The sequence below is a fragment of the Diadema setosum genome, chromosome 9, assembly GCF_964275005.1.
Source record: "Diadema setosum chromosome 9, eeDiaSeto1, whole genome shotgun sequence".
NCBI lineage: Eukaryota > Metazoa > Echinodermata > Echinoidea > Diadematoida > Diadematidae > Diadema > Diadema setosum.
Window position 1 is genome coordinate 37,500,460 of NC_092693.1, and position 24,735 is coordinate 37,525,194.

Here is a 24,735-nt window from a genome sequence, read left to right on the forward strand (position 1 = left end):
ACTCAACTCAATGCATTCAAGGCCTTGCTTCAGTCCACTTATATTAATAGTCTGGTTGGTTTTAAGTGTCCTTGATAATTGGGTTAAAAATGTTTACATTGCTTTGACAAGCACTAATTGTGATCAAGGTCCCTGATCATATAATAATAAAACTAGAAATGTCGCTTTGGTGACTGGTATGCCTCCGCCATAATGCATGATTTTCCCAATAGGTCTAGATAGTACATGTGGACACTGTGTGATTACATTTTCACAAAATTGGCAAAATATTGGAATGACAAGTTTGTCACAAATGTGTTGAATGTTCACCTTCCTTGATGTAGGTTTGATTGGATGAATAAGAGAGTATGTATCTAGGGATTTAAGGACTTTAACTTGACTTTGACCCATTCATACATTTAGGCATTGAGTAATTTTCAAGGTACAGGTGTGGAGAAAAAGTGCAATTTCTGAATTGAATAGTAAATTGTTACCATTTTCATCTGGTCCTTGACCCTAAAATTCATAAGATAATTACTTTCAGGTAGAACATGCATAATATGTACTAAGTTTCAAGGTAACTTGAGCCACTTCCGAGATATGGAGGAAAAAGTTAGTTCAGCACTTTCACTTGATCTTTGACCTTTTGACCTTTGAGGCAAAAAGAGAAAAAAAAACTTTTCAGAGAATTTCTAGTAGGTTACACACGCATACACCAAGTGTAAAAAATAACCCTGCTGGCATTGCATAAATATGAGGGTAATAGTAAAATTTTGAAGTCTTGCACTTGACCTTTGACCCCTGACCTTTGACCCCATGAACCCTACATTCTCTAGATAATCACTTCCAGTCAGTACATGTATATACTATGTTCCATGAAGATACCTTGAACAATTTTCCAAGATACGGAGAAAAAAAAGAAGTTTTGATATTTTTACTTGACCTTTTGACCTTTGACCTTTGACCTCATGACCCAAACTTTAACCAGAGAATCTTAATTGGGTAATACATGTATACACTAAGTTTCAAGAAAATATCTTTAGGCATTCAATAGATATGGTGGAAATAGTGAAATTTTATGTATTTGACCTTGACCTTTTGACCTTTGACCTTGAGCATATGCACCCAAAAGTTGATAGGCACAACTTCACCCCCTAATACACATACATGCCAAGTTTCATTAGGATACCTCAACAGGTTTCGATAGTTACCTTGTCCACAAAATTCATTACGGACGGACGGAAGGACGGACGGACGGACGGACGGAAGGACGGACGGACGGACGGAAGGACGGACGGACGGACGGACGGACAACCCGAAAACATAATGCCTCCGGCAATACTTCGTGGCGGAGGCATAAAAAAGGAGTATGGCAATTTGCTCCCACACATTTCTTCTTTTTTTTTGCAAATTATTACCACAAAAGCACAAAGCATAGAGCGTTGGAAAACATCCCGGGGCCATGGTGTCCATTTGTATCAAACTGGCAATAATACCTGCCAAGTTTGTAGAAAATTTGTGACCCGCTACAACAAAAGGATCCGAAAGTCGGGGGAGGACAATTTTCTGAAAACGGCATGACATAATTCTCTTACTCTTCTACTTCAATTTCATATAAAACACAACTCATAAAAGTACTCGGTTGCGGAGATATCGATGATTTATTAGTGCATGTCAAATTGTTGAGGAAATACGAGTTTCGAGAAAAACGCCTTCAAAGTTTTCCTTCCGACGCTATCATGATCAAGGGGAGGCGAGACAGTTTTCACCTCCGCGATGTTCATTCAAGCTTAGCGCCAGCGGTCTACGCACGACCAATGAGTAACCAGGATGCCACGCACTGACCAATAAGTTCACTCCCTCGTTGCTAGGGACGGAGTCTAGCTGCCGCGCTAAATCCAAATCTTCGGACATGTTTCTTTTACATTGAAAATCGGAAAAAAACATGGCCAAGTAAAACGCTGATTTCTTGCCTTTCCTTTGATCATTTAGCTTCGAAATTTCAGCAGTTGATAGCCAAAACATTACACTACAAAATTATGCCGAGCATAGAAATCCGACTGTTTTGACCAATTTTGATGACGTGACTTCAAACTCGATTTTCTCGGCTCAGCCGTCAGCGACTTTAGGATCCTTTTGTTGTAGCGGGTCACATCTGTGACCATGCATTTTCAAAAAGATGAACACAGTGTGAAAACTGGCCCCCAATTTAAATATGGCCCCAAGGAGGCTACCCCTGGATCTGCCATAAAAACTTGAAAGTTCGCTTGTACAATACACATGTTTTTACTCAAAGCATTTTTGGTTTTATAGAAGAAACTTTACACTGGTGACTAAATTCCCTAGTGTACTTACATGTACTTGTATCCCTAGCACTAATGTAAAGTGTTGCTCTACATTGTAGCACTCCTGGGTCTAGAGAAGATTTTTAAAGATCCCTTAATTTGAGTGCTTTGGGTCCCATTGGAAGGTACGCAAGTAAGGTGTGATGCCCGTTTGAACAAATAATATTATCACCAGAAAATTTGGCCATGCCTTTTCAAGAAGATAAATAATAAAAAAAAGAAAATGGTCCCCAATTTGGTGCCCCGTCCCACCAGGAGGGGGGCATAACTGGATCCACCATGGACCATGTGATACTGGAGATAGAAAATGACAATTCTGTGAAACAGTTCTAAGACATGGTTGTTAATGCAGTTTAAACATGACAGTCTTACACTTTTGATACAAAAACATGACGCATAAAGAACATAGCTTTTATTCATATCTTGATACACTGAACTTTTGTTTACCAGTACTTACTTGATAAGTTTGATTGTACATTGTAGTTTTATGGACTAAGTAAACGGTTCTAGGGCAATTACCCCCTGGGCAATTACCCCGGACCCTTCCCCTGGCCCTAATCATATTCCTAATCCTGAACCTAATCCTAACCCTCACCCAAACTCCTGACCCTAAACCTAACCCTAACCCTAATCTTTACTCTAACCTTACCACTAACCAGTATTTAGCTGGGGGGTAATTGCCCTCAGGGGGTAATTGCCCGGATACGAAGTAAACATCCAAAATATATATATCAACACTGTGTGGTGACCCATGGCACTTGTTAGAGTCATTCCAAATGCCAAAAATAGCATGTATACTGTGTCTTTTTTTTTTCATGTGAAATCAGAATTTATGTAAATTTGTTCCAATGTAGAAAGTTGAAAATCTCCAGTTCTAGTACTTATTAAAGACATTCCTATCTAACGATGGTGTTGCCTCCTTGCAATGAAAGAGTGGCTTAACATTTTTGTACAAACATGGGTAGTGTGCACCTCAATTTGCATAGCCTACCCCTCTCCCTCTCGTTAGGGAATTTCCCTGCTGTATGATGCGAGTGATTTCTGTTCATATGTCCATGGTTCATTGTGATGCACTGATCAGCTTATTAGACTTGCATGAATTTTGACATTCATAATAGAATTAACGCACATGTACAGCTGTATGTCCATCTGGGGTAGATTATTTCACTTGTTCAAGGTCTACTTTAGGCAAGGTTGACTGCATTTACATGCGTGTCAATTTGAAAAGAAGAAAAGAAACTTTACGAAAGGAAATTGTGAAGATCTGCAAACATGATAATCTGAAGCACAGAGTCATGAAAAGCAGGCAAAAAAGAACAAGAGATAAAACACACACACACACACACACACACACACACACACATTTCCTCCAGGAACATGTGGTAGCCTTATCGAACCGGTAAATGCATTTTGTTGTGGTTTGTTTACCCCTGGGTAGCAACAAAGGAGAATGAGGAAGTAGCAAGCTAAAATTAGAGTTTCTTTCTTTTCTTCTTCTCTCTCTTTTTTTTTTTTTTTTTTTTTGGGGGGGGGGGGGCAAGTGTAGCTTGATGTCACATACATAGTTCTATATATCAAAAATATTAAGAAAAGTCAACATATTTTCACTTTTCATGCGCAATAAAAGAGCACTTGACTTGCCTCTTTCAGAAGGCAATGAAAATAATATCACCCTTAACATGTCAGTAACAAGCTGAGGGAATGTGTACTTTGTTTTAAAAAAAAAAAAAAAATCTGTGCATTTTCCCTATATCGTTCTATGCATGTGACATCACAAACTGTAGTAGTCTTCTCATGCAGCAGTGACTGCACAGAAACTTTAAAAATTCATAACTTTTGAATGGATTGTCCGATTTTTCTCAAATGTTCACTGATGTGTTCTACTGATATTGCTGCATTCACTTAATCCACATAAAGAAGGTGAACTTGTCCTTCAAATGTAACGATCACAAGATAAAATGATGATATACAAATTGTAATCACCATAACAACTCTCTCACTGGTTTGTACATTCAGAATTAAAAAGTTTTCTTTTGTCAATAATACAATACAAAACTGTAACTGTAATGCTCTTTTGATTTACTGGTACAATGTTGTTGCTGACTTTGAATTATTCAGAACTATTTCATGCAAAGGTACAGTAAACTAATGATATTCTCTTCTTGAATGCAAATCAAAAGAGAAAAGTTAGAGAAGATTTGTGCACTTGCAAGCACAAGTTTCACTTCATCTCATCTGCATATGACCATGACTAACATCACTATTCCATGAAAAAAAAAAAAAAGTTAAATGTTGTTTCACAGTACCATGCATCAGTATTACAGAGCTATTTGCACTTTGGACATTCTGAAACAACTGTCTTCTGCTATGAAACACAAGAGGGGTATTTTTTTACTATTATGCACATACTTATTTTCTTATCAACATTTACTGAGATAAAATAATGTGATAGTGCTCACTCTCTTACATTAAAAAAAAAAAATACAATTCATTATAAATGACCCCAATTAACATTTGCAATTCATGGATCACTGAGTAAATATTGATTTAAGACCATCATTAGTGAAGCTGGCAAAGTTCCCCTCGTACCATTGACGAGAGTTCATTTCCTCTTTCTTCTCATATCAGCTCTTACAACATTTCTAAATCACGGTCGTTTAATCTCAATCTGATACACTACTCTGATCAATAATTGTGATTACTTCCGTTTCCCTAGCATGTGCTTAAGACTGTGATTTAGGTCTCCCCTTGTTCAAGCAGGGCCAAGCCTACTCCAGTTTACAGATCTCTCTGATTTCTGATGGTTATAATCTTTATTTTCATAATCATAGCAATCATGATCAAAATTAAAGTAAGAAGGATCCTTTCAAAAGCAGTGTAGCACTAAAGTGTTTTTTTTTTTTAAAGACATAGAATGATTAAATTCTATTGTATATCTTAAAATGAATTAAAGGAAGAAGGATCCTTTTAAAAGCAGTGTGGCACGAGAGTTTTTGTTTTCTTTTGAAGATATATAACGATTAAAAACTCACACACATACACACACACACAGGCAATCCCAGATCAGCTTGTACCTTATTGACCATCTTATGCTGCTGGACTGTCCTCTTTCCCTGGAACTCAGTGGATTCAACATGGACCTGGTACATAGCCCCACAGCCACCTTGAGAAGCATAGAAGTGAGAAAACAAAGACTGCTGAATTAGCTGAATTACATCTAGAGGAAGAGTGCTGCAATGATGTCATCAGCGAGAAAGAACCAACATCCCTCTTTTCCCATTGTTTTTCCTACAAAAGCCCTGGAATAGTTTAGCTCTGTACCATCCTTGGCTCAAGATTTTCCTTTGACCTTTACTCATTATGGAGACCAGCTCTGCTGATCAGGGTGTTCCATCCCATGAAGTGGCAACAAAATTCACCTGGGTTCTGAGTCTAACTGAGTTCATAGCCTTGCAATATCTGTGCATCCAAGGCTTTGAAAAACACAATGCTCTTCTAACTTGGAAAAGTCCTCATCCCATATTTTTGTGGTTCACTGTCTTTGACTATTCAATTCATAGCCTGTACTCCTGTACTTTTTACGTTTTGCGGAAGTTCTGATGAAAGGCAGGCCAGCCTTTTCCCCTTGTGAATACTTGTAGAAAAGAAAAAAAAAAAAAACAATGAATGAGATCATGACTAAATAAATCAGCAGTTATTGCATTACAATTATCCTCTAGTTGTTTCACAAACCCATTTACTTTTTACTTCTGTGATGAGAAGGCAGCATAGGTTCCAAAGAGTCCTGGACTATCAGTGGAACTGGTTAACTTTCCCAAAAAGCCAGTGAGACCACACACATGGTAACATTTAGCTGGGCAATTGTTGGAACATCTAGAGCATTTGTGTATCTTGGGTTTAAAAAGCTAGACCAATGACAGGGCAGTCAGTAAAATGATGGGAGGCTAGATTTACCCTCCAGGGTACAAGTACGATGGCTAATTTGAAAGAAATGTGCAAGGAAAAAGTGGATACAGCATCCTATTACAATCAGAACACTTAGAAAGCTGCACTACTAATGGAAAAATAAAATACCGTACTTGATCTTCTGATGATGGACCTTCATAGCAAAGTTGAAAGAAATTCAGCGGAGAAATGTGGACCATCGAGGTCAGAATTTGGGGGGTGGGAGTGTCACTAGAAATTACATGAATTTTAAGTGAGCAATAACACACTTCCATTCAAATTTGAAAACAATTCATTTACTAACAGCCAAGATATGGTGTTAAGAATCACTGTTAAAGTATGGTGAACGAGAAAAAAAGGACGATATTCATAAACAAGGTGATTTATACATTCCTGGAAAGCTTAAGTCTCTAGGAATATGAATAATTAACTTTCAGAAGGTAAAAACGTCTCCAGAGTGATAGAGAGATGGTGTTTTAAGACTCTTTTTAGGCCACCAGAACCCGATCTGACGGCGAAATTTTGTTGACCAAAATTATGACGTCATGAAATGTGCGCTGTGCTACCACTCCATCCACACAGTGGGCTCCGTCTATGGAGGGCCGTTGCGGACGTGGTTCGTTTGGGGCATACGTATGGAGAGGCAGTGTGCCCGTTTCCATGTATGTCCCAAACGAGTTGTCTTCTCGGCGGCCATCCATATCCGTCGCCTCTCAATCGCTTCTTCTTCCGCTCCGACTTTGCCACTGTCACTATCAGTGTCATTGTCACTGTCATCACTCAATTCACTCTCGATGTCAAACTCAAAGTCTTTCCGTACACTATAAGGGAAATTTGGACGTTTTTAATGTCTCAGCCGAGAAAGCAGAGGCGACTAAAGACAGGCCAGATACTGCATCCGCCCACCAAGAAATACGTGCTTTATGAATGGTGGCCTCGATGTCCCGCTGCACTCGTAAAGGGTGTTTTTCATTTCGTGACGTCATATTTTAGGGCTCGAAAAAGACAGCTGTTCCGGAGCTAATATCGGTGAAGCAAATCAGTCAGTTTTAACTCGCGATTTCTGAGTGGCGCGAATATCTTTTAGTAAGTCACATTAATTATCTGTTTTAGGAGACATTTCCCTCTGCTTTGACACCTTTTTTAATATGATTTTCTTGATTTTGATGTCTTGTTCACCATACTTTAAAAATGATCATTTAGTTAGAATGACCTTTACATGACAGGCCACTGATGGCAACACCACTAAACCTAAAGGTATCCTCTCCTACCTTTAGGACATCACTATGCATAATTTTGAGAAAAATCTATTTGGTAATTGAGCTTTTAAGTGCACAGAAGTGGATCTTCCAAGATTCATCACTTTCACTATAAAAGCTCGAACACTGAGGGTGCTCTAACCAAAACCTACAGGTAGCTACGTAGATGTTCCCGTTGTAAAACTTCAGCGCTAATTTGAATGCAATTTGCCCCAAAATGTGGCTGACAGAGCACACCCAAGACATGTGGCACAGTGGCATTATCATCTCGAGAGTTTGCCTTGCGAGTACAAAAGAAGACACACACTCTTTGGGTACCTTTTGCAATCAGCTCAGGGCTCTTTCATAATTTCAGGCCTCTAAATCGATATCCAAGCATCATTCATTTTGAAAAGAAGAAGCTTTCTTTGGCTGGCTAGGGTGATGGGAATTTCATATTAACTCTTTATGTGCCACGTTTGCACAACAACACAGTCGACGGCATGCCAACCTCACATATTATATTCTGCTCAAATGCAAAAACCAGCCAAAACTGATCAATAAATCGCCAATTGCCACAGCACAATGAAATCGTTTCTCGCGTTTCCATTCCTGTCTCATGTAGCTCACATTTTATGTGGTGGTTGACTATCAGGGGGTGTTCCCTGCTGGATTTCGCGAGTAAGTTCTTAATTTATGTCATACATTTGTGTGCAAAAGTCATGTCTGTGCAATAATGTAGCAACTGGTCATTTGAAAGAAAAACAATCATAGATTTGTCATACAATTTGCATCAGAGCAAAGCTTGGCATTTTCTGTACAATTTGCTCCTAACCTGTCCAGGGTAACAAAAATCTATAAAAGTTACATAGACCCGAAAGGCATGACTAAGTTGCTATCTCAGAATAATGTGGCACACACGGGGTTTATACCCTGGCACATAAAGAGTTAATAGCCTTGCCTTTTTTAGTATTCATTGTTGTGACATACTGTACTACACGTAGGCCTACATCTGTGCATTGTCACTCTCTTTCTGGACCTCATAATAGATTTTGATAGATTTTCCCTTTTGTTCTCAACAGCTTCACATAGATGGCGCCGTAGCAGATCATTTTGCGGGACTGCAAGCAAATATCAACCCATGACATGCATCACTGCACACACAGCCTGTTATGCCAGGTGACGCCAATGCACGGTCCATTGAGAAGGAAGTGGGACAAAGAAATGGCTGATCCCCAGTGTGAGCTCAAAGTACATGGGAAAAGCAAACGTCATTTGAGGAAATTGGCATTTTAAACATGAATATCCCACTATTTGCCATTCAGATCTCAGATTACATGAGGGACATTAACAACTTCAATCACTGAGATGGAGGGGGCGTTCCCTACTACCCAAAGTGGGCCAATCCGACACAAGAGTCTTTCTGCTTCTCAAATAACAATGGCAATTACAGCTAGACTACATCCTCCTCTGAAATGTTTTTGCATTAACAGACAGGCAGACAGGTGGATCTACCTGTATAATGCTTACATAAGGCTAGAGAAGCAAACATTTGTATTACTGGTACCGTATTATACATACGCATAGGGACGTCAGTGGCACCTGCCTACCAGTAAAAAATGCACCATTCACAGAAAGTTGTCAGAAAGATACACTTGTACTTGTATTTAACCCCTCTTGCACACTTGCAAATTGGACAATGATTTTGACAATGACCCAGTACTTTTTGCAAAATTTGCAAGGCAAAGTTGGGCAATGACCCCATAGTTTTCAAACAGGCAATTACCAATATTACTTGTCAGACACGCTGTTTTAGTTGTGCAAGCCAGACAGACTATTCAGTTTGCTAAAATGTTGTTGTGGAGGGGGGGGGGGGGGCACCCGCAAAATGATCTGCTACGGCGCCATGTATGTGAAGCTGTTGAAAACGAAAGGGAAAATCTATTAAAATTATGAGGATTTAGAAAGAGAGTGACAATGCACAGATGTATGTGTAATACAGTATGTCACAACAATGAATACTAAAAAAGGCAAGGCTATTAACTCTTTGGCCCGAATTCACAAAGGTGGTTTCGCTCGAAACCACGGTTTCAAACCGCAGATTTGAAACCATGGTTTCAACTTGCGATTCACAAAGGTGGTTTCGGCAGAAACCATGGTTTCTCTGCAGTCTTCTACGTCACGATTTTGAGTCAACTGTTTGGGGTGGTCTGAAACAGTGGACTCAACTGAAACCGTGGTTTTAACCAATCACAGAGCAGCATTTCGGGACATACTTTTGCAGACGAGGTGGTCGGCGCGGCAATTCTTGAATCACTCAGCAAGAGAATAAAGTGTTATTGATGGTTACAGAATTACTAGCGTTCGCTCCAACTTTCAGAAAATCGTGAGTAATTTATCCATTTATAGTGATGAGAAGTGTTTTACGCTATCATCCATTGTTTTTATTTGTGAAGAAAATTTTAGATTGATGGTATAAAATGCATGCAATGCTACCTAGCAGAACACGGGATTTGATATAGAGATGCGTTATCGTCAGCAGGTTTTGTGTAGTCCTACACGTATATTTTTGTGTCTCCCTCTCGCACATTAGTCATAGATAGCGGCGAGCTACCATACCACACATCCTTCTCCTTGTGACCTTGCTTGAATCCTAGAGCTCTGCCAGTTCTCTCTATTCTTTACCTGCTTATGGTCAGGCAGGCACACAAAACTGGCTAGAATTGAAGAAAAAGTTTGATCTTCCTATACACCATTCCAAAATAGTAATTAGGGCCTAGACCTAGTATAGATCTGGAGCGTAGCCGTAGAGGATCTAGGATCAGTCTCAAACGAGAGACCTAGCCAGGCCTAGGTAACCAGTGAAGTGTGAGTTCTCACGGAAGAGTACGTATCCAAAAACTTAGGACCTAGTCTAGAACTGCGACCAGCCCCATGCAACGCGAAGCGTTGTACAGTACTGTATAGGACTAGACGTGGTCTAGCTAGGCCTTTGATAACTGCATGTGTACAATTCCAAGGAGCACCCGGGGTTATGTTAGACCTTTGTTCAGTTTGGCAAGAGTTCCTTTTGGGACAGCCACCCATAAAAGTGAGTGTGTGTGTGCATCCATGTGTATCACAAGCAAGGCCAAGGTTAGGCTAGGTAGAGTTGTAACTTGTAGACTTTCTATAGGATCTAGATCTAGCTGCACTGACTCACTGTCTACTGTAGGCCTACTAGATATCTATGTACTAGTAGTACTAGTACCTAACGTAGTAGACTAAACTGCTATACACAGCGCAGTCGCTGTAACAGCGTACTATTAAACAGCATCTTGTCGGGTTAGTAGAAATCTAACGGTGTTAGTAGGCCTACTAGGATCTAGTAGATCTAGGCCTAAGCCTAGAATTAAGATTCTAGACCTACTGTTAGTACGTTAGTAGGACCTAACTTATGTTAGGCCTAGGTCCTACTACTAATGTAATTGGGGTGGCTGTCCCAAAAGGATCTTTCCGCAGCGAGTCCGGGCGTATAAAAACGATGAACTCTTACAATGGCTTACAAACTACACAATCGAACATTATAATCTAACGTTGAAATGACCTTAGACCCTATAGACTTCTAAATATTAGAAACTAGAACTCTAGAGTCTAGTTCTTTGTTAGTAATATTAAACATTACCAAAATATTCAATGGGAAAAGTGTGACAAACAAGTCTTGCTATTAAGACGTTGGTACTCCCCAGCAAAAGTTTGCGAACTGCCGTAAAGATAGGATACGGTCCTCCAAGAAGGCAGCAACATGAGCAATCGTTCGCGAACAGTGTCTCCTCAATAGGAGAGAACTGTATACTGTTTTTACAGTGCTCAATTTGCAACCTTTTGCTGGTGAGTACCAACATCTGTAGTTTATGATAGATTAGTAGGCCTAGGTCTAACACGTGTCGTTAGGTCTATTAAAGTGTGACCAGCAGCCCCATATGCATAGCGTTACGCTATGCGTATGGGGCTGCTGGTCGCAGTTAGTCTAGGTCCTACGAGGTGCGTTTGTCGCGCTAGTCCAACTGCGCTGACTAGTCTATAATTTTTAGTATTGGGTCATATTAATGTTTGATTGGTGTTTTCGTAAGCCACCGTAAAAGTCCATCGTTTTTATCTGTCGCAAGTCGCTGATGTCTTGTTACGTAGTAAAAGCTAGCATACAAGACAAGTAGCAATATTTCTTTATTATTATTTGATATACAATATACTTTGCTAACACTACACAGGGTAACTCCGATATCGAAGCTCTGTTTGTCTGCCAACAACGGAGCTTCGAAGGAACGTAGACGTATATTGTGAAATTTGCGAAGCACATCGTATGCGGAAATGATGTACAACACGACATTAACAAGTGGTTAACCAATTGTTCAATCAAAACAGCTTCTACTCGAGAATTGTCAAATTGTATGCGGAAAACAAGTGACTGATGTGTGAAGGTATGTAATGTAGTGATGTGTGTTTACCAATTATATTGGCCAGCCGACGATTTATTCTTCGATATAATTATTGACATGATCCTGCTTTGAAAATGATTGAGTTACTTATCAAAATTTAGATGGATCACATTCCCTTTTTATGTGATTTATCTGTTGCAGTAGACACATCCTTTGACTGCCATCAACAGGAAACCTGGTTTTGCTGTAAAGAACAAAACCGTAAGTAGAATCCTTTCGTAAATACACAAGTTGGGGAGGAATTAAAAATGTGGAATACTTGCTTTAGTTTAAAAACATGACTTGTGGAGATTTTATTAATCATAATTACAAGCTTGAACTTACTACAGTACCCTGTGAGAAAGTTATGTGTTCATCTAACTATACACAGCCCAGTCGCTGTACGTACGTGGGTTCGCATAGCGTATAAACAGCGTCTGGTCTGCACTAGTGTTCATCATTGCATTGTAAGATTCCACTGTGGTACATAAATGAAATTCGGAAACAGATTCATTCTTGCATGGGTGATCGTGAGCCTTAAACTAGAATCCACCATGATAAAAGTGTGTATTAGAGAATGAAAAAAAAAAGAAAGAGAAGATATGGAATTTTAAAATATTTGAAGAAATCAGATGAGTAAATAAGGAGATTATTACTGTTAAAAAAAAAAAAATGTCATCACTAGGTCTGTGTAAATGGCAAAATTGGTAAGCATCTATGTGGAGAGGGAGTATTGTACAAATGGAATACTCTTAAGAGGGGCCCTGGGGCGGCAACAACATCCTTTTTACATTGCCATCTTCTTGAAAACAATTGGAAAGATTTTTACCAAATTTGGCACTGACCATTTGCATTTTTCTGGACAGTGTTTTCAGCTCACCTGAGCCAAATAGCTCAAGTGAGCTCTAGCGATCGCTCACCATTCCCATCTTAACAACTGACAAGCAGATTTTAACCAAACTTGGAGGGAAATCTGTAAGGGGTGGGGAGTTAAAAATGTACATGTGGTGAGTGTAGCTCCCCAGGGTGCTCCAGGGTAGCATCTTTTGTTTAATTTACAAAAATGCCCCAAATCTGGCAATACTACATGCTGTGCTAGTATGGGCGCTAGACCCACAAGCTCTTTTTATGTATACTAATTCAAATATTGTCAAGATGTCACAACTTCTCTTTTACTTCTAATGATTTCATTAAAACATCTTGAAGTTTAAAATTCCCAAATAATTTACTTGCAAAAGAAAAATGTATCAACATGGCTGAATCTCTAAATTCATTATTCATTTGTTGTTCGCAGGTCTTTGTTGTTGAAAATGTCATAAAACTTGATAGTCTGAATCAATCTCTTCAATGCAGTTAAGATCTTTGTCCTTTTTGTACCAAATGTAGGAAACACCAATAATGGCTGCGCAACCATTTGAGACATCTCCAGCTATACTCCAAAGACTGAAAGGTATTATTTTGTTTCATTTTTTTTTTGTGCTTGCCTTGATATAACATTCAATGTTTTCCTTTGTACGATAAAGCATGGAAATAGGACAACATGGCTTCTTCAAAGTGATTATTCACTTACAATGAGTAAGACATACATGGCTGAACTTATTTTTCAGGTGGCCAGCTGGGCCACTTAACCAAGATGATTGGTGGGCAAATTCAATTTCGGATACAATTGCAATACAGAATGTAAGCACAAATTTCTGACTTTCATGAATAAATTTAATCAGGAAACATTGCTATGACTGTTATGAGTGGCCAACCGGGCTACAAAGGGCTCAGTTTTTGGTGCTCGAGAAAACTTTTGTTTTGCCAGTAGCAACTGGGCCACTGCTAAAGTTGACATACATTTATAAGCTTACTAAATTATCATTCTTCCAAATTACACATGTACACCTGTACATCAGCATGCAGTGGTGCTTCTTATATTCAAGTTAAATGTATGGCAAATTAGAGTAGTGGGCATTAACAATAATGACATTTTAAAGATCACCTATTTAATTCTGTGTATTCTACTGACTGGACTATGCAAGTACTTTACAACTGATCATTTGGCTCAAGATATTCATGATAATCACCAGTTGACAGTTGACAAAACTGACATTAGTGACGACAATTTATTGTCTTTGTGTATTTCATTTTTATTTTGTCGTCCTATGAAAGTGAATTAGATCCAGGACAATTAAGCGGCACATTACTGTTTTAAGCATATAACAGTAATGTTCTCCCCAATACTCTTGTTTGCCTTAACCCGTTGAGGACGAGTCCCGAGTATACTCGGGCAGGTGTCTATGGGAAATGCGTGTTGTAGCAAAATCAAACCGTCCTCAACGGGATAAAGTTGTTGTGTTTTTTTTCAATTAAGATGAAATAACACCAAGTATTGACTGATCATGAGGATAGTAGAAGAAATGCTCACTCCCAAGGAGTTGTTTGTACCGACCCTGCTATCATTCTTGGGTAGAGCTGAGGTGAACAGCACCAAGGAAATGTTAACAGAATAGTAGATATTCGTTTCATAAACCTCATTATTGAATATGTTTTATGACCAACAAGGAGAATCATTTTGTTTTACCACATATTTTCTAACTACATGTATATTATTGTCCAAATTATTTCCCCGTACATTCCTAGAGAGCTGAAAGGCCTTGAAGAGGATTGGCTGACAGGCGGAATCCATTTGAACTGTATGAGGATGAAGCTTTTCAAGTGACCTACAGATTTTCGAAAGATACTCTGCACTCCACCTCATCAACATGCTTGGAGGTGATCTGAGGAGGGACACAGATTGGAATGAAGCACTACCTGTTCATGTGCAGGTGTTGACCACTCTCTACTTTTATGCCGTTGGTAAGTTAATACATTTTTGCTCATTAAATTTTACAAATTGCATTTTATATGTTTGTCCTTTTGTTGTTGCGGTTGTTCTTGTTCTTGTTCTTGTTCATATTGTTGTTTTGAGTAGTGAGGGGATTTATAACCAGTCTTTGTGGGACCATCCATAATGGGAGGGAGCTGGAGGTTCCCTAAAGGTTGGTAATACAGGAGATTATGTGTACCCTGGTGAGCACTAGATCTGCATACTCTCTCTTAATGTTAGTATTGCTCAGCTTTTCTTTTATTTAGACTTTTAATTGTTTTCCTCATAGCAGTGATTTAACAGAGCTGCCAAACATTTTTCTCCATATCATTTTGTACCATTTTTGTTGTTGTGGGGGGGAGGGGGATACTCCAGTTTACATGGGAAATTGTTGCGTTTGGAACTTATTTCTGTGGGAGTAGGATCAGTCATTTTCACAGGCTTAAATCAAATTATATATTTCTTTGTATTTTAATCAAATGTGTACAATTGCATTTGATAAAGGATTATCCACGCAAAAATCTATTTAAGTGGTTTCATATTTTTATTCAGATTCATTCCAGCGGATGCATGGGGACGAGGCATCAATGTCACAGTGGTCTGTTTGCAGAGTCATCAGAGACGTTTTGGAAGCCATCGCAAGGAGGAAGAGAGAATTCATCAGGTTTCCAACTACGAGAGAAGAGATTGAATATACCCAGCAGAGATTCTATGAGTACTGCCGCTATCCAGGAGTCATAGGTGCTATCGATAGGACTCATGTCTCAATAAGGAGTCCTGGTAGGGAACAAGCCCTGTACTTCCTTAACAGGAAGAACAGGTATTCGATCAATGTAAATATCCCGTCAGTATAATACTGTAATCCTCTTGTTTAATGCATCCACTGGCAAGAATTAGTTGGCGGAATCATATTAGCTGTACTCGTTACATACTCAAATAAAATATCAATGGTATTTTTCCCTCTGTGGTCATACACTGCAAAAATGATTGAGAACCATATTTCATTTGAATGATTGCCCTCTCCGCAAGTGAAATTTATTTGCATATCATATACTTCTCTTTCTTTTCTCGTCAATTTTTGATGAATGGCAATTCATATATCAGCAGTAAAATGTCTAACATTTATTGCTTTATAGAATGTAAATGTGATTAAATAGATATATATCTAAATGTAAAAAAAAATGACATCTCATTTAAAGACATTGCATTACAATAATTTCATATTATTTCAGGTCATGAGTCTCATCATCCGAACTTCTTTGTTACTGTATTACGACTATCGTAAGACACTACGCTATTGTATGAAATGGCAACAATAATATTTTGTTAGTCCTCTGTCTCACTAAACAAATATAAATATCACCAGAAATGTAATCATGGCTTATTAACAATGAAGCATGTTGTTTGATCATCGAATACATGCTGTCAAATTAATTGTTACCCTTTTCTATTCAACTGGTTTACTTTATCCCCAAAAAGTATATGCATATATACAAACAGTGGATATACACGTAGACCCCATTGAATTAATGTTGAGTTAAAGAATCTTAAAGTGTACAGTGTACATCAGTTACATTTAAAGGGATCATATAGTTTTGGTGGAGGCTTAAAGGAGGCCTCAGGATGATTTTCAGATTTTTACATTTGAACAACTATAAATAAGTAATACTGAGGACAGAGTTTTAGAATTTAGGGATGAAGAACAAGAATATTTTCAAAATTTAGAACAAATTGCAATGAACAAGGATGCTGACATGGCAGAGTCACCATGAGAATGCATGAGTTAGGGCTCAAGGAAGCAGAACAAAAGAAGAAGGCATTCATAGATTATTCACAGGTGAACTCGCAATCAAGCGGTATTGTAATGGAATTACACTGCTACATTTCTGAAACACCCCATGTGTCAACCTCCTATGTCATCATCCTTGTTCAGTGTAATTTGTTTAAGGTTTCTCAAAGTATTGTTTCTCTGCTCAAGAACCACAACAAATTCCACAAATCTATACATGGAGTACTGAGTAGTCGATTTATGTACTACATGATGTGAAATTATGAAAATTGTCTGGAATATGTCCCTTTAACTTCAGGTTTTTTATTATTTTTATTATTATTTTTTTTTTTTGGGTGAGATAGTGAGACACCTCTTATGAAATATGAAAGAGCATGCAATTCCAAGAGGGATTCAATGTCTCTTTGATGAAAATTGGTTTTGAAATGGCCAAGATATCCAAAACAGAGTGATCCTAATAAAGTGTGGGACCTACATTTTATTATGATCTTTTTGTTTTACTTTGTTTTTTGATGTTTCAGCTATTCCAAACCCGATTTTTGTCAAATAAACTTTGAATTCCTCTTAAAATGGCATGCTCTGTACTATTTCGTAAGTGTTTTCTTGGTATCTTGCAAAAAAAAAGTTAAAGCCTAATTTTCATCTCCATCAATACTGTACCATCCCTTTAACACATTCTTAGTGAAATTGTCAAAAATAGTAAACTATGAATAGACATGAACATTGCAATGTCATGTAAAGGCTGAAGGTGATTGGTTAGATCGAACTGAAGTTTACTCTCATTGACAATCCTTGCCAGGTGCCAAGACGTGTCAAAAAGTGACAATAATCCTGTATACGTACAGTATTTAGTGGCATATGACTTTGGAAATTGTTAAAATCACACAATTCATCAAAAGCCACCTCAGATAGAGAATGCTAAACTGTCTATCCAAATATCCCAGAAAGTGTCTCCTAAGCTTAAATAAGCCACAGAGTCGCTCCACATTTGATAGGCATAAGAAAAATCTCAGATGGCTACAGTTGATTAAATCCGGGGACACCGACAGTCATCTCTCTCTTTATAATAATGCCTTTTTATCAGGATTTATTCTGTACTACATGTAGTTCAGGAAAGTTGGCAGATACTATATTTGCATGTTCATGTATTGTCCATCTCACTGTCTTGCATTTCTAGTATATTTCTAAATATTTAACACATTACTAGTGTTGGGCAAGTCCAAGATATCGCGCACCTTACGTATGGGACATTCAGAGATTTCAAACCTCTGAAAAGTAATGAAGGAGCACTTGGATTTTATTGTTTATCATCAGGAGGACTGGTACTCTTGAGAAGAATATTGTGTTTAAGTTTGGTGTCATTTGACCTTGGGTTGATTATTTTATTAAGAAAAATATGCCAACTTACGTATGGGACCAGAGAAAAACTGGATTTTTCAAAATAAAGTTTGAACTGAAAATTCTCTGAAAGTACCTTACTGATCAAGTTCTGTTTGGAAGTGAAGAAAGGTACAATACTGAAGTATCTTTCAGCAAAGTTTCACTGCAAAAGAATAAAGCATATTTTCATGAAGTTGGTTTAATTAACGAAAGTACACCTTACGTATGGGACATGGCTCAACTTACGTATGGGACATTTGTCTTTAGTGCACAAATGCATTCATGGGAATGACTTTAAATTTCCCCATAGTGTCATATTCAGTTCCACAAATCATGCTACAACATGTAACAAATGAAATAGACTTCTAAGTGGGTACTTTCCCGGTTCAGGTACCCAGCAAAAGCTAAAATAAAACAAATAAAAGTAATTACCAATTTACAATTAAATGTCTTAGTTTGGATTCCGTCATGCATTAACACTGTCCTCATGATGTCTACACATGCAGATAATAGTATACTGACACTCTATTTCTAGCCCATTTGTAATTACTCTAGTCAATATTTTTTCATCAAATGAAAAAAAAAATGAGCAAATTCTAGCTTGTGACCTTGATATAGCATACATGTACATGTACAATAACTAATTTGTAGTCTTGATAATTTCAACTTTAGAATCAAATGTCATGTACAATGTATTTGCAGATACAGTTTGAAGTGGGTACTTTCAGTAGCTCTAGGCTTACCTTGCAAGTTGTCTAAGTTTTTATAAAGCTTTATAATTGTTTGAAATGCAGCACAAAACACAACAACAAGAGTACTTCATTTTGCTCTGTAATCATCATGTTTTGCCATGTGAATTTTAGCTGAACTGCAAAATCAATCAAATTTTAATGAAAGTTTTAGATTTTAAGGAGATAGAAGAATGTATGTACCAATGCTGTTTCTGTTTTTTTTTTTTTTTTCAAATTGCTTGGCTTCGTGTCTATGAAACCAAAGACGACAAAATTTGTGCTACTTTGTACATACATACATGCTTGTGTAGTGATACAGGAAAGATTATCATTTGCACATTCAAATCTAGATTTGAAACACTTAAGTAACTCACTGATCTGCAAATTACAATTTTGAATAAATTCTAATAACCTCATTTGATCATACACTACCAGATTGCAGTGTATGTTGATAATTGTGTAGATGTGGGGTACAAAGTAAGTATGAGTTGATGAAGGTGTCTCAGAGCACATCTGTCTCTTCAAACACAAAATAGAAAAGAAAATTGAATTTCCTATTTGTTTGTGTAATTTGTGTTTTTAGCACTCCATGCAACCACAGAACCAGTATTGATATTGTGGTTTATAGCAAATGTAAACTATAGTCTTCATTTTACAGGATTTTCAGAAATCATGTTCATGACCTTGATAAGTCATGACATATTCTGAGGGTGAACAGTTGAAATATTAACAATCATATCAAAATAAAAAGTACAAGTGTACTCTCATAGGGTTTTTCCTTTGCTATCAACTCAAGTAATGACAAAGTTACCTGCTCACACCTTAAGTGATTTTTCTTTTCAGTAAGACCTATAATGTTGTCATTGATGCGCGCCATAAGCACAATTGTTTTGATTTCGCTTTTGAGGCTGTACAACCTGTGGTACATGCTGAACAGTGTACTGCACCTAAAATGACACTCAGAGAATCCCATTCTTGGACAAAGTCATTTTGTAGAGAGGTAAAGTTGAAAATGATAACTGAATTAAGAAAATGTCCAATATCAAAATGTTAACGGGGAATGTTAATTCAAGACCAGCTGCACAGCCTGTAATGAAAATAAGAAATTACAAGTATAAATGAATATTCTTTATTTTCCTTTCTTAATCATAGAATGACTCAATAATGCTGTCCTTACACTCTCCCTGAGGTCATCTGAGTAGGAGAGGCAGATATATAGACATATTCTTCAGAGTAGGTGCAAAGATAACCATTAACCAAACAAATGTAAGGACATATAGCATCCATGTCAAAAGGCGGTTTTCCCATTCACTTTGCATGTAATGTCCCATACGTAAGGCATTTGTCCCATACGTAAGCAAACTTTAATTAGTTATAAGATGAAGGACTAATTAAATTTCCTCATTTAGTTTTGCTAATCTGGAGTTGAAATGAATAAATTAGAACTTCCTAAAGTATGATTGGTCAATGTTACAAATCTTCAGAAAAAACTTAAAAAAACATACTCAAATCCTTACGTATGGGACACTATGTTCTGGGAAAGTGCATAATTTGCATAATTAATGTGCTGACCTTGTCTTACCAATTGCAGATTATACTAACTCATACAGGGGTCATGTCCATAAAGGAACTAGGTCAAGGACAAATTCAACTGATTTTAGATGAATATTTATAATTTGTCCCATACGTAAGGTTTGTTTTTGATTTATGCAAATCAAGGCCATATTTCTTGCATAAATTTGCATAATTCAATATTTTCTTTGCTGGAAACATATGATTTAACTCTTTGGCTACAAGATGATATCAATAACTTTTTGATAAAATCAAGATGAATTTTGAGCATCTGAGGGGACATTATCTTGGACTTGCCCTGTAGTAGAGGATAAAACTACTGAACATGGCTAACGTACTGTACATTGTAATGCCATTCTGACAAAGTACATTATTATGTTGTTGGTAATAAGGATTTGTCACTAATCAAAAATTATGTGATCATACCATATACTTGTGACTGCTCAGAAGGTAAAAACCATACAGTTAAACATTGGGAATGAACAATAGAATTATTTAGGTCTGGACAATCGGTTTTGAAATGATTGAGATATCCAAAAACAAGGTGAAACAAAGAGATCCTAATAAAAGGCGTGGTCTATTACCTTTTATTATTATCGCTTTTTTGATATCTCGGCCATTTGAAAACCAATTTTCATCAAATGAACGTTGAATCCTTCCTGCAACGTGAGTGTGGTCTTCCAGGTCAGGGTCAGTAGTTTCCATCCAATGTGTGTGTGTGTGTGTGTGTGTGTGTGTCTTTCTCTCTCTCTCTCTCTCTCTCTGTCAGTGTGTGTGTGTGTGTGTGTGTACATGTATTTGCATTGCATTGAACATACATAAGACTCAGCAACAGCATACAGGGGAAGGAGATATGTTTTTCATGTTTTAATGTTTTTCATGTTAAAAAAACACAACAACAACACAATGCTAGGTGTGTACTGTACTGAGCATGCTCAGTGTAATATTAAATAGGGGAAATCCCTTTTCTGAGGTCAAGTCCACTGTTGAAACCACGGTTTCATTTGAGTCCACTGTTGAAACCACGGTTTCATTTGAGTCCACTGTTGAAACCATGGTTCCAAACCGTGGACTCAAATGAAACCGTGGTTTTTTGAGTCCACTGTTTGTGAATCGCAGACTCGAAACCACGGTTTCTAAAAACCATGGTTTCTAGAAACCGTAGTTTCATTTGAAACCACCTTTGTGAATTCGGGCCTAAATGTGCCAGGGTATAAACCCCGTGTGTGCCACATTATTCTGAGACTGCAACTTAGTCATGCCTTTCGGGTTTATGTAACTTTTATAGATTTTTGTTACCCTGGACAGGTTAGGAGCAAATTGTACAGAAAATGCCAAGCTTTGCTCTTATGTAAATTGTATGACAAATCTATGATGGTTTTTCTTTCAAATGACCAGTTGCTACATTATTGCACCCCCAACTTTTTTTTTGGATAATACATAGGAATACATAGGGTCTAACCCACTTGGACCCCCCCCCCCTCTTTTTCTTGTTTTCTTTTTTTTTTTATCTCGGAAGAGGCACGAGGAAAAAAAAATGTGGTTAAGTTTTTTTTTTATTTGTACCAAATGGATGAGAAATGTGGGTAAGGCACTTTTCTTTTTTGCTTGTCAGCTGGAAAACCAAGAATTGGCAGCAGAAGTTGCACTGAGGGCACTTCCCCCCCCCCCCCTTTTTCTTTTTCTTTTTGCTTGTCAGCTGAAGAAACCCGAAAGTGGCTGCAGAAAGTTGTGCTGAGAGCCTTTTTTTTTTCTTTGAAATGTTTGAAATCAATGTAAAATGCAACGCATGTTTTGAATTGGCACTTTGGCTTTATCTTACAACAGATGGCTACATAGAAAAACTGAGTGCCTACTTCTGAAGCAAAATTGAGATCTCATTCAGTAACATTCATTCTCATTCAGAAACTTTTGCATAATTTGTGAAATACCAAATATGACATTCACAAATTGGGACTTGAAATGCAATGTTGTGAGTGGTTGAAATGGGATTGTGAACTCTTGGGTAATTCTTTTGCGCTCACTTGGGCAAAATAAATTTTGTATGCTTTTAATCCCACAGAATCATACAGATCAAATGTTATAACATACATTTACTACATTACAAGCACAAGTGTTTGCATGCTTTTATTTTCACACTACATGTAGTTTCTTATCACATAATATGCAAAAATATGTGAAAAAAAAAATCCACTTTTACAGTAATGGAATGAGAAAGACATATTATGTGTAATATCACTATTATGACAATTTTAATGATTTCCAGTCTTGGAGATGACATAATGCAGTTATGTCAGGGAGGTGACATTTTGCAAGTTACTAATTCTGGGAAATATGCAAAAGGGCAATTCCGCGGTTAGTAACGTTACATTTGAACAAATTTAGATATTTGTTTTTACCACTAAATTACCATTTATTCATTTCAAGTCAAAATTATGTCAAAAACATGTTCATCCTTCCCAGGTTTATGATACAGAAAAGAATGAACACAATCCAAGAAATATTAGAACTGCTATAGCAACTTAAAGGGCTGGTTAGTAACGTTACGAAAAAAGGACAAGACAAAAAAATCAATGTCTTGTAACAAAAAGTGTGCAAAAATTCAAGTTACTTCAAACAAAGTGTTGCATTAATTTCAATTATTGCATCATGACAAATGTTCATGCAAATTTTTTTAGCAGTTCGACCGATAATTTTTTAGCTAGACCCCCAAAAGCATGGTTAGTAACGTTACGGTTAGTAACGTTACATTTGTCCGGAGTAATTCCGCAGGTCATTTCACCCTTTTGTAATTGACAAAATGTCACATGACTTCTGGAGTATTTAAATGTATTCATCTTTTACCCTTTAGCAAAACTTTGAGGAAAAAATTTCAAAGGAACCCACTGTAATTTGCATTTAAGTGAATTTCAGCGTCCCCAGTCCCACATGTACATTTTAAATGATGGTTTTAGATCTCGCAAAATCAGTAAATACGAAAAATAAAATCTACTGAATTTGAAAGACCCTAATGATTGGTGAACATCCATGGCATTAGTTGATACCTAGATCAAAGGGTAAGATAAAGAGGCACATTTCTTTTATCCATGTCATGTCCACCTAACTGCGGAATTGCCCAAAACATAATGTTAAACCACATTCATGTATACTTGTATCCACTAAGGGTAACATTACATGGATATAACTTAAAGGTACTGCTTATGTTTGGGAGTAGTGATTTAAATATGTTTGAGTTATCACATTTAATGCACATGTGCAGGTCAGTTGTATCACAAAACATCCTACCATATAAACATGTTGTAATAAAGCCTAAAACATAAGGAGATACATCCTGTAATATCACTATTTTTCTCACTTAAATATAACTGTAGATGGTTTAGTCTACAAACAATTTTATTATAACTATTGTTAACATTTTGTACAATTAACAATAATGACTTAACATTGATTATACTGATTATCTTTTTACACTGGTTGTTTTTTATCCCTAACTCACATTTCAGAACTATTTTGAAGCACTAAGGCTGGGTTTTTGTTTCATCTGCAATTTATGGTAAGCAGTGCCTTTTACGAAATACGTACCATTGTACATGGATGGACATTACAGTGAATATAGAGTATGGTACTGTAGAAGTGGAAATTTTCGCGGTGTTGAAATTTTTGCATATTTCGCGCAACCAGAACCTAGCGCGAAAATAAAAGGACACAAATATTTTTGCTTGCCATATGTTCCAGTACTTACTCTCTTTATTCTGCGGAATTAAAAACAAGCGAAACTCTTCTTACCGGGCCGAGCGCAAAAAATTAGTGCGCAAAAATATCCATTTTTACAGTACATGCAACCACTATTTACAGGACAACAGAAAAATGAAACAGAGCCAAGCAATTCAAATGCAAACAGACACACAAGATTCTTATATTCAGAGCATGAAACATTTACAGATTGGAACGTTATGGGCAAAAACTTGTTCCTGCCGCCTACAACTACGTGTGAAAGTCTTGCAATGGTTCTGGATCACTACCTGATATGTCTTCTACTTCGATGCTCGTGGCCTCTGGGAACTTTTCCTGCAGAACCTGCTTGATCTTTTGCTCCCCTTCAGTGATGGGCGACACACCGGACAGGGCCCTTGGACGCAGCGCAGCCAGCTGCAAGGGGAGAATAAGGTGAACTGAGGGGTCACAGCTAGAACACTCTCAATGGCATTGTCACTACAATATCCTCAAAAAGTTGTACGTGTCAAAGCAGAAGTAACTGAAGTGAACAAGATTTGTTTAAATATCAGTTTATATATGTCTCGAGAATCAAATAACTAACATCTTCATTACCTCAGGTCTATTTTTCCAAGGCCAAGAATGCTTTAGATGTATTAAACCCTTTTTCTCTCTTTAACACACTGTAACTTTATATTTTTCCCTAAAAGAAAATAGAGCAGCAAGAAGCTTTT

The 24,735-nt window shown here is 37.4% G+C and overlaps 1 protein-coding gene across 1 annotated transcript in view; it reads right to left on the reverse strand.

Annotated features, from left to right (window-relative positions):
* The window catches only part of LOC140232642 (bolA-like protein 3), a 33,998-nt gene that overhangs the window by 7,156 nt on the left and 2,107 nt on the right, over positions 1-24,735 (reverse strand). Inside the window, exons 2-3 of the mRNA XM_072312742.1 lie at positions 24,310-24,436; positions 5,399-5,487 (exon numbers count right to left, since the gene is read on the reverse strand). Of these exons, the coding sequence (XP_072168843.1) occupies positions 5,399-5,487; positions 24,310-24,436 (216 nt within the window). The remainder of the gene's footprint in view (positions 1-5,398; positions 5,488-24,309; positions 24,437-24,735) is intronic.